Source organism: Benincasa hispida, chromosome 1 (genome assembly GCF_027475165.1).
Source record: "Benincasa hispida cultivar pf3 chromosome 1, pf3_genome.v1.1, whole genome shotgun sequence".
Lineage (NCBI taxonomy): Eukaryota > Viridiplantae > Streptophyta > Magnoliopsida > Cucurbitales > Cucurbitaceae > Benincasa > Benincasa hispida.
The window spans coordinates 28,389,974-28,401,414 of record NC_143478.1 but is presented as its reverse complement, the minus strand read 5'-3'; the positions used below and the strand labels follow the sequence as shown (position 1 = coordinate 28,401,414).

Below are 11,441 nucleotides of genomic sequence, written 5' to 3'. Positions count from 1 at the left end.
TGGGTTGGGAGGATGGAGATGGTATAGAAGGAGGTAGGTGGGGGAAATAATGGTGATGAACATAGTTGCCTTCAAAATTGACAGTGATCTGATGTAAGGGAGAAAGACTGATTTGAATGGGAATGGAAAGGACTTGAGAGGAAGAATGTGAAGGAGAAGAGATTGATGGAGAGTTATTAAGGAAAGGGAAAGCAATTTCATTGAAGATGACATGCCTAGAGACATAAATTCGATCGGTTGTGCGATGAAGACAAAGATATCCTTTATGCAAGGAAGAGTAGCCTAAGAATACGCACGGATGAGACCTATATTGGAGTTTATTGTCATTGAACGGCCGAAGGAATGGGAAACAGGTGCAGCCGAAGACTTTAAGAAGTTGGTAATCAGGAAGTTTAGAGTATAAGGTTTCATAGGGAGACTTGTTTGCAAAGAAAGGTGTAGGTAGTCGATTGATAAGGTAGATGGCAGTGTGGAAAGCAAAGGGTCAGAAGCTATGTGGAACAGAGGAATGGGCAAGCATTGCTAGACCAACTTCAACAACATGCCTGTTCTTTCGTTCGACAGTATCATTTTGTTGGAGTGTGTAAGGAGAAGATACACAATGAATTATGCCAAGTTTGTCTAGTATAGGTGAGAGAGCTTTGAACTCCCCTCCTTCATCAATTTGGATTGATTTAATAGTGATGGAAAACTGATTTGAAAACATAGCTTGAAACTTAAGAAAACAGGGTAGAACTTCATATTTTGCTTTCATTGTATAGATCCAAGTAAAATGAGAGAAAGCATCGATAAAAAGTAAGAAATATCTATCTTCATTTACTGAATTGATTGAGGAAAGACCCCATACATCAACATATACTATATCAAAGGGAGAGGGTGGACGAGAATTAGAAGATTGAAAAGGTAAACGATGGCTCTTGGCCATTTGACAATGTTCACAAACTGATACATCAGAATTATTTTTGTACTTCAGTTTGCATTTGAACAAAACAGAATGAACTACTAGAGGGGAGGGGTGTCCTAAGCGACGGTGCCACAAAGAGAAGTCTATGAGTACTGAGATGAAGGCAGTTTGATGAGATAAGGAATTGATGATCGTGTAGCAGATGGATTGACAGAGGGCTTATATAGGCCACGATCAAGTGTGCCCCGGAGGAGTGGACTTTTGGTTTGAAGGTCCTTCACAACAAAAGATTCATGGAAAAACTCAACATAAGCATTATTATCATAAAATAAACGACCGATGCTAATTAGATTTCGAGATATTGAAGGTGTGTGAAGAACAGAGTGAAGGTAAATCGGAGTATGCGATGTAGATGAGAAAAAGGAAGAGGAACCAGTGTGAGAGATGGGAAGGGATTTAACGTTTCCTATGACAACGTGTTCACCATCATAATAAGGGACAGGTTGTTGGATGTTAAACAGGTCAAGGGTCATGTGATGAGTAGCTCTGGAATCCATATACCAGCCTTCATCAGGATGATCTGTTGTTGGAGTAGGGGGAGTAGCAATATAGGATAGCGGTTGAGTTGGGGTTGGTGTTGCTTGAGCAAAATGAGCTTGAGGATGTTGAATGGTTCTGTATTTTAGATTGTCGATATTATAGCATGATAATGCTGTATGACCAAACTTGTTGCAGATTTGACATTGTGGCCGATTGGAGAATTATGATGGTTGATGGGTGGTTGGTCGTTGAGCTCGGATGGGTGGTATATGAGATGTATAATTTGTGGCAATCACAGCAGAGAAATGAGGGTTAGGAAGAATACCTGGAAGAGATGGAGAAGGTCGGAAATATGACCTGGTAGTTTGCGGCCATTGAAGACGTCGAGGTTGTAGTGAGAGATGGGCGACATTGCCTTGTATTTGTTGGAGTTGGTCCATAGCAAATTGGGATTCTAACCGACAGTCATATGCGACGAGGAGGCTGTGGACATCGGCAATAGATGGGCGATCAATTCTGTTCTAAATGGAGGTCACGAATGGATTGTATTCATTGTCGAGGCCTTTAAGAATGTATGCAAGATGATCACGGTATGACAGTGGTTCTCCGATAGCTGCAAATTTATCGGCAATGTCTTTGATCTTAGCAAGGTATTAAGAGATGTTGATGCCATCCTTTCATATCTTTTGAAGCTGAAAGCGCAAACCCATTATCCGGGCTGTGGAAGAGGATTCATAGACTGTTCGGAATGCTTCCCAGATTTCCAGTGTGGATTCGTATCCGATGATTTCTCCCATTTTATCTTCGTTGAGAGAGGAGTAAAACCAGCTCATAATCGTGCGATTACACTTCTGCCAATAAGAGAAATGAGGATTGAGTTGAGTTTGCTGAGGGTCGAGGTATTTTGGTAGTTGAGGATAGGTACCGTCAATGAAGCTTTCAAGGCTATAGTCCATGATAAGGTTAAGAAGCCGATTCTTCCAGAAAAGGTTGTTTGAATCATTTAGCTTGACAGTGAGGGATTGAGACATATGAGGGAAGTTTGCGACGGGGAATTGTGGGGATGGGAGAGTGGGGAAGGGATTAATCGATATCGAATTTTGAAAAGAATGATGGTTGGGAACACTGGCATAGTGAGGGTGAAGGGTTGGTGGTGGAGGGCCATATTGCGAAGGGTAGAATGGATTTCGAGCAGGGGGAGGGGCACGCTGAGTAGCAAGTGGTGTAAACGACGGAGAAGATATAGATATGGTGGTCGGAGGTAGAATAGTTTAATGAATACCTGGGTTTGATGTCACTGGTAGGGTAGAGTTTTCTTCAGATGTTCCCGAGCTCGACGCCATGAAGAAGGGCAAGATGCTTTAGAGCACTGATACCATGTAAGAGATAGAAAGAAGGGAAGGCTAAACGATTGTTGTCAAAGACTAAACAATCGTTGAGAGGTAAAGGCTAAACGATCGTTGAGAAAAGTCTAGACGATCATTGTCAAATATCTAAACGATCGTTAGGAAAAAGTTAAACGATAAAGCAAGCGTCTACACGATAGAGGTGAGAGTGTAGACGATGGGTTAGGAGACTGCACGATTGGGTTGAGCATGTAGGTGATGGAGAGTACACGATAGGATGTAGACGATTGGGTTGGAAGTGTACACGATGGAGAGTACACGATGGGATGTAGACGATAGAAGTAATTTGCTATACGATAGGTAGAAAGAATAAATGATAAAGGAAATGGATTAAGACGATCGGCCTTCCACGATAGGTATGGCTCGTCGTGTAGCGCTATTTATTAACATATAAAATGCCATATGGAAAAGTATCAATGGTCCAACATAACAACCATGAAAGAGAAAATACACGATTAACCACCAAATAGTGGAACCTGAAGCTGAAGAAGAAAATGCAGAAAAGCGAATGGAAAAATTTGTTATTTTCTTCAGTAAACGTTGCACTCATTTATTACTACGTACTCTAAAAAGCCATATGATATCCATTTTTAAAGCCACCTTCTGTATCAAAATGCCAAATCCATTAGTCAGGTCACCGATAGCCTCTTAGGGGAATATTCAAAATATCCTCACATTCCATCAGAAAGAGCCTTCGCACCTTTGCCTCACCCCATCAACCAGTAGAATCCTGAATCACCCACCAAGCAAGTTTAGCAAGTAAGGCTTGGCTGAATTAGATCAAATCTCTAAAGTTAAAACCCCATTTGCTCTCTTAACACACACAACTTCTCTCATGAAGCCCAAGTGAATCTTCCGCTTTTCCCCATCCGACCCCCACCAAATCTCCCAAACATTTTCATAAGATCTTATAATATATGTTGGAATTGCATGTGTCACACTAGGGGTATTCAAAAAATCCGATGACCCGAAAAAATCGATCAACCTAATCCAACCCGTTCGGTTTGGATTGGGTTATGAACTCTTTTGGATTGGGTTGGGTTAAAATAAATGAAAATTTTATAGGTTGGGTTGGTTCATGGGTCACCTAAAATAACCCAAACCAACCCAAACTTATTATTAACTTTAAAATGTATTTTTTTTGTTTATGTACAATTAGATATACATATATTTATTTTAGTTTTATTTAATTTTATTAGTTTTTTGAATAATTTATTCTTCAACAACACTTAATTTTTTTTTTTTTTTTTTTGCACTTTGAAAAAAGGTTATGCATTATATAAATTGAAATTGAGTTGTTAATCTTAATTCATATATGAAAATAGTTAAATCGAGTTTTTACGTATTGACATTTTACTTTCTTTTATATAAAAAAAATTAAATTAATGACCCGAATAACCCGAACCAACCTAACCCAAATGTTTCATGGTTGGGTTGGGTTGGGTTCACTTTTTAATAAGGGTTATTTTGGTTGAAGAAATTTACAACCTGAACAATTGGGCTGGATCTAAAAAGTTCTTCAACCCAACCCAATCCAACCCACGAACACTCCTATGTCACACTCTTAATAACTACTTCCTTACCCCCAGAAGAGAATGGATTCTTTTTCCATCCCTATAATGTCCGTCAAATTTTTCCTTTGTGATGATTATATGAAACTGTATTAAAATGAATATAACTTAGTGGTAATTGATATAGACTACTTGTTTTGAAGTCGAAGATTAAAAAAGTTATAGGTAAGATCCACATAAAAAATACATGAACTACTATTTCTATAGTCAATTAATTTAAAAATGAAAGTCCATTAATTAATCTATCAAATCATAAGTTATTGTTAGTTGTCATGACATGTTATGTACAAGTTAAGATGTTTCAAGATAAACATCATATATATATGGGAGAGTAGACGCATGTTTTAGAAGAATCTCTTTGTCTGAACGGTTGCAACATATGTTGTATGGTGTTGGATCAATTACAAATACTATGTGAAGCAAATAGACAAAAAGAAATTTCCTTTACCACATTTATTTGAATAATTTTTTTTTGATTAATTAATAATTCAAAGAATAATATGCATAAATGTATGGAAGGTAATAATTTGGGGAAAAAGAACTAATAATTGATTTAAAAAGAGGTTAAAGAGATAAACCATAATTAAAATGGGTGACACATGAAAATTAACAAAAAGGAAGAAGCCAAACCAATAATGACACGGCCCTTGCTTTCATTTTACAGTGAAACAGCATCTGCAAGAAAAGTTCATCTTGCCGACTTGGAGATAACTATTATTTCTTATTTTAATGATAAATAAAAAAATTGATAAAACATATCCCGATAAAAAATAAAAATAGTAAAAAAAAAAAAAAAAAAAAAAGACAGATAAAAGAAAAGGGAAAAGGAAAAAAAAGAGTAGTGATATTATTGTTCCCCCCACGCTCATCCCAAGCGTGTGTTGGGTTGAATCCACTACATGACAAAGTAGCCTTTATTTATAAATTCTACACGCGCTACCATGTGACTCTAATTTCTCTCACTCTCCCTCCCTACATTTTACCGCTATTTTCTAATTATGACTACAAAATTTTAATATATATAATTTAAACGGTTTTTTTTTCATTATCTACTTGTATTTTGATTTAATAATTCCACCATTATTCACGATCCACGTAAGCATAACTCATCTGATTTAAATTTGAATCATCAACTTCGAGAATTAAAAGATCTTTGTTTATAATAGTTGTTTTAAATTTTAATTTGATCAGGTATTACAATAATGTAAAATTAAGACATGATTGTAAAACTACCAAGTTCGAAGTGGTAGAGATTATGGTTAACAATGGGGTCGAGACGAAACAGAGGAGGGGATTCCTCGTCCCGTCCCCGTCCTCGATGGGGGAGTTTATCCCCATTCTCGCTTCCGACCTCGCCATTTGAAGGCGGAGATAGGGTGGAGATTCCCCGTTGGAAAAATGGGTCCTTAAGGGGAGTCATTCCCTGTTTCCCCTTTTGTTTCCGTACAGAGACCTTTTTTTTAAAAAAAAAAAAAATCCCAAAATTCCTTTTGGTTTGGGCTTAGACATTTTAATTGGGCTTAAATTAGGCTAAATTTAGAACTAGGTTAAATGTAAAAAGTTATATATATAGAAAAACATATTTAAAAATGTAATTGGAGCAGGATTGGAGTCGGGGACGGGGCGGGAATACCCACCCCATGCCCACCTCGTCCCCAATTCGACGACCCTAAAGAGGTCCCCAGTTTGATCCTATCCTCGATCAAACCGAGGATTTCTTACAAGGACCCGACCCATGACAAATTTTGTCAACCCTAACAGAGATTGAGGATCAAGCAATAAAAGGAAACCGTGTTGGTTTCATGCCTGAACACTAGATCAAGGTTGATCGATCCCTCCAAGCCGAGCCCTAAGCTGAACCTGAGGGTCAAGAAGTATGTTATACAACTCATAGTGCATATTCTTAAAAAAAATAAAATATTTTTAAAAAGAAGAAAATATTATCATATGGCAAATTATGATTGAAATATTTGAAGAGATGCACAAAGATAAGTGCGATTGAGATTTACCTAAATAATTTTTCATTAAAAAAAAAGTAGTTGCAAATAACAATCAGATTCAAAGTAATTGCAGATAAAGTACAATGCAAAAGAACTTATAGATGTAATAAAATAAATCATATCATTAGTAGACCAATGATATAAGATTTTACTTTGGAAGTCAACCAATGATAAACTTTATCACTAATAGAGACATATAAGTGATAAACTATATCACTAATATGAATTTATCAGAGTTTATTAATTTTGTTACATCTATAATTATTTTAAAATGTTATTATATACTTAATTATTATTCCTAAAATTCTACAAAAATGTAATTACCTTAAAAAGAATTCTCCTATCTCAATTAAATTTAGTTTAATAATTCAAAAGTATGGAAGCTTTGCGAATGGGAAATTCCATAAAGTTTTTGTCTATTTTATTTGTACTAATTAATAATACCTTCAATCCAATCGAAATCATGAACAATTTGAAAACAATTTATTATTATATTAATTTAAATAAAAAAATAAATAAAATGATCCGGTTTCCAACTGTGTGTGTTCCCCTTTTTCTTTTGTTATTAGTAATAAATAAAGATGGCATTGGCATTGTTAGTGGTAGCTCTCAAAACATCCCACGAGCTTTTAAATTCCCTCTTCTTTCTTTATCTTTCTCCTCAATTCAACTCTTCAATTATTTCTTCCTCCAAAATCATGGCTCTCGAAACTTGGCTGATTAAGGTCAAGAACGCCGTCTCCAACAAATTCGACGTGGTTCGAACTTCTTCCACTACCGTCAATTTCAAACCCACGTCGTCTAAGAAATCCCCAAACGTCGGCGTTTTGGCCTTTGAAATTGCTGGCCTTATGTCCAAGCTTTTGCATCTATGGAACTCTCTCTCCGATGACAACATTATTCGTCTTCGAAATGAATCTATTTCTCTTGAAGGAGTCCATAAAATCGTCTCTAATGATGACGATTTTCTCCTTGCCCTCGCTTGCGCTGAAATCACTGAAAATCTTCGACTCCTTGCTAACTCTGTCTCCCGTTTGTGCATCAAATGTGACCATCCCGATCTTCGATCCTTCCATCGCTTGTTCAATGACTTTGCCGACTCCGGTCGCGATCTTCACAATTGGGTACGTTCTAAATCACCACTTAACTCAACAGCTTTCCATAATCCGCTCTGTTTCTTTAGACAATAATTAGGTGCAGCAGCGTAGGTTGTTCACAAATGTTTTACTCAAAAAAAGGGCAAATTATCAATACTTTTTGCATTATATTGATGGGTGTTACATTTTGGTTTACAGATATTGAGCGAGAAAGAAATGGAGTGTAGGAACAAGAGAATTGAGAGATTAGTTACAGTGACATCGACTCTTCATAGAGAAATGGATGAGCTTTCAATAATGGAAACTGGGTTAAGAAAAGCAGTAGCAAGTTTACAGTCATGTCAACAAGATCAGAACCAGATTTCTTTGAAAGAGCAAAAGATCTTGGATCTCCAACAGAAGATCTTATGGCAAAGACAAGAAGTAAAGTATCTAAAAGAAAAATCCCTCTGGAACAGAACATTCGACACAGTAATGTCAATTCTAGCAAGGTCAATTTTCACAACATTAGCAAGAATTAAACTTGTTTTTGGTTTAGCATCTCAATTCCCATCTTCTCTCCCCCGTAGCCTCTCTGCCTCCGCCGCCGTTCACCCGCTCAAGAACTTGAACGACAACGCCAAGGATTCTGATCCCATCACTAAAAATGCCTTCTTCGAATCGAATTCAAAACTTTTAAAGCCGCCCCCGACCACTCTAGGAGCGGCGGGGTTGGCCTTGCATTATGCCAACTTGATCATAGTCATGGATAAAATGATCAAATCGCCGCAACTTGTGGGTGTCGACGCAAGAGATGATCTTTACTCGATGCTACCGAATAGCATCCGATCGTCGCTGAGAGCACGGTTGAGAGGGGTCGGGTTCACCGCGAGCGATCCGTCGTTGGCGGGAGAATGGAGGGAAGCAATGGAAAGAATATTGGGATGGATGTCGCCATTGGCACAAAACATGATAAAATGGCAAAGTGAAAGAAGCTTTGAGCAGCAAAATTACTTGGCGCTAAAGACTAATGTAATGCTTTTGCAAACGCTTTATTTTGCTAACAAAGACAAGACAGAAGCTGCCATTACAGAATTGCTTGTGGGGTTGAATTATATTTGGAGATTTGAAAGAGAAATGACTGCTAAGGCCTTGTTTGCTAGCAACAATTTCATTACCACATGAAAATGGAAATATAGATTTTTTTCTTTTCCTTTCTAATTTTTGGCTTGGAAAATTCTCAACGAGCAGCGTTTGTTTTGGCTCTTTAACTCTGCAAGATGTATATTGTATATTTTTATCTATGTAAATGAATATGATGATTTTAATATGACAATTATCAAGAGAATAGAGAGGAAGGCGGGAAGATGATGGGTTTTCTATTATATTATTCTTGTTGTTGGTGTTGGTATGATAAGTTTATATTAATTGTATAACAACCAATTTAATCCTACCATTTTCATCTCTACATTTTTCATTTTCGTCAATTGAGTCTTTTTGTTCGAATTTTTGTTTAGAACTAAGAAAAAATCTTTATCATTCGGTAGTTTTTTTTATAATGTTAATGATGTTATAATATGGCGTAATAAATTTAGTGAAGTGATAATATTAAAACTTGAAATTATTTAAAATATGGAGACCAAAAAATATATATATATAATTTCAAGTTTATGAAAATATAATATATAATAGAATAATATTAAACTATATGATATTGTAAAATAATAATTGAACACAATTTTATAATTCATAAATTAATTAGTACTAATTTTATATTAATGATATACTAATGAGATTCTTGGCTATGTTAGGCACACACAAGACATCATGCAAGAAAATTCATTCCTTCCATCAAGATTGGCCAGTGTGATATATGTATAGTTGTTCACCATTACCTACAGTTACCAATTCATTACCTCCATATTTGGTTGGATTATTGATATTGTTGTAGTCTGGAGTGACATGATTGGTAGCTCCACTATCTGTATACCAATTTGGATTAGTTATTGTTTCTGGTGTGGCCATGAAGGGGTTGGAGGGCTGAACTGCCGTGAACAGGGCAGTGTGTTGTTGTTGGGGCCGACTGACCCTTGGTTTCCTCTGCCTTGTCCAGTCGTCTGTGAGTATTCTTTGTCATATCGATAATAACACACCAGGGCTAAGTGACCATACTTCCTGCACACTTGACATGTTGGTCTGTTTGAATTATTGTTGCGGCCTCTTCCTCGACCACGACCACCTCCTTGTCCATTAAATGGATTGTCACTGCCTTTGGAGCTATTTCCCTGCTGTCGACTTCCATTATATAAAGGATTGAAGTGTAGTTTACCACCATTTGGATTCCAGCTGAATGCTACATTGACAGAGGGTTGTTGTACAAAAGAACTACGTATTTTGATAGAGTTTTGATGCTCCAATCATTTTTCATAAGACAGTAACTCAGATTACATATCTAGCCATGATATACTTGGTTTACCTTGGATGCCTACTACCATTGGGTTGTATCATTCATCTAGACCGAGAAGGACTTGTGAGATGAGGGTTCTTGTCGATACAGGGCTACTGGCTTGTGCTAGATTGTCGGAATGAAGCTTCATCAGTTTGAGATACTCACTCATCTTTTGGCCTCCTTTTCTTGTTTGTTAAAACAATTGTCTTAAGTAATCTTCTTCTACTCTTGATTGAACTTCGAAAAGCTCCTGAATAGTCTGCCACAATTCCTTGGCAGTTTCACATCCCATGAGTTGAACAGTCACATCCGGTGCCATCGAATTGTACAACCATCCCAGTAAGAGTTGGTCGACTGCAAGCCATGCTTCATACTGTGGGTTGAGTGATCGTTCCTCTGATGAACTCACTCTGTCATCGTTGGTCATTTGAGAGCTTGAAGTCGCTTCAGAGATGGTCGGAATGAACATTGGTGGGCAGGGTATCTGACCGGAGAGGTGACCTTCAAGTTTGTAGCTCCTGAGGATCGACAACGCGAGGGTCTTCCACAGCATGAAGTTCCCTCGTTCAAGCTTTGTGGTGGTGAGTTGATTTAGCAGTTGGTTGAGCGGCGGTGTGGTGAATTTAACAGGTCCTGTGGAGTTGTTGTTTCCGATGAAGGTGGCGTCGGCTATTTTTGACTTTGATACCAAGTTGAAGATTGAATTTGGCTGGGAATGATCTTTGTCCTTTGGACTTCCCTTGCTCTGTTTTTCTTCTTTTCTCTATATTATTTTCTTAATCACAAATGAATGCTACAACCCTTCCTTTATACAAGTTTGTCCTAATTCTTACAATGGTAATGAAACAAAGAGGAATCAGAATATTACAAGTGGCACACTATGATAGGAGAGTGGTAAACCAATTTTTAACTACCTTGGTGAGTCATCCCTTCTTCCTCCACCTTGGCCTTTCCTTTTCCATTTCTCATTTCTTCTCTAACACTACCCAACACAACCTAATATTTAGCAACTAGTTTTATGGTAATAAATTTATTTTCCACCCAAACATGACTCTTACAAACTTTCATTTTATTAATTTAGGAAAAAAAAACACCAAAAGTTATTAATGTCTTTGATCAGATTCTTTTCTTCTGAACAACTTCAAAGATCATCTTTATAATTTGAAAACAAAAACAAAATCGAAATCTACTGTTTTTATGTTTTAAAAAAAATTACAATTTTGAAATGTAGATCATGTACACAATGTTTTAAGAATTTAACAATATTATTATTTTCATTAAAATAAACAAACTTGTAACTCCCAAAATGTTTAATTTCAATTACATTTAAACTTATCATTTGATTAACTAATAAACAACAAATATTATCTATCACAATATAGTAATAGATAGAAACTTTGGGAAAAAAAATTAATAGCATCATTATGATACAAATAAATGATAGTGATTAAAAACGTTTTCATATGAGCATGAGCTGTAAAGGAGGAATTATGAT

The 11,441-nt window shown here is 36.6% G+C and overlaps 1 protein-coding gene across 1 annotated transcript; it reads left to right on the top strand.

The window, feature by feature from the left end:
* Positions 1-6,996: 6,996 nt before the first annotated feature.
* Positions 6,997-8,882, top strand: LOC120086402 (protein PSK SIMULATOR 1). The gene is made up of 2 exons (XM_039043035.2): positions 6,997-7,545; positions 7,717-8,882. Exons 1-2 carry the CDS (start codon positions 7,003-7,005, stop codon positions 8,680-8,682), a joined length of 1,509 nt encoding a protein of 502 aa, XP_038898963.2. The 5' UTR covers positions 6,997-7,002; the 3' UTR covers positions 8,683-8,882.
* The last annotated feature ends 2,559 nt before the right edge of the window (positions 8,883-11,441 follow it).

What these genes read in the sequence shown, in the direction of transcription:
- LOC120086402 (XM_039043035.2), top strand. Translation starts at nt 7,003, where the DNA reads ATGGCATTGGCATTGTTAGTGGTAGCTCTCAAAACATCCCACGAGCTT. An exon ending in GTCGCGATCTTCACAATTGG is followed by an intron (nt 7,546 to 7,716) that starts GTACGTTCTAAA and finishes TTTGGTTTACAG; the next exon opens with ATATTGAGCGAGAAAGAAAT.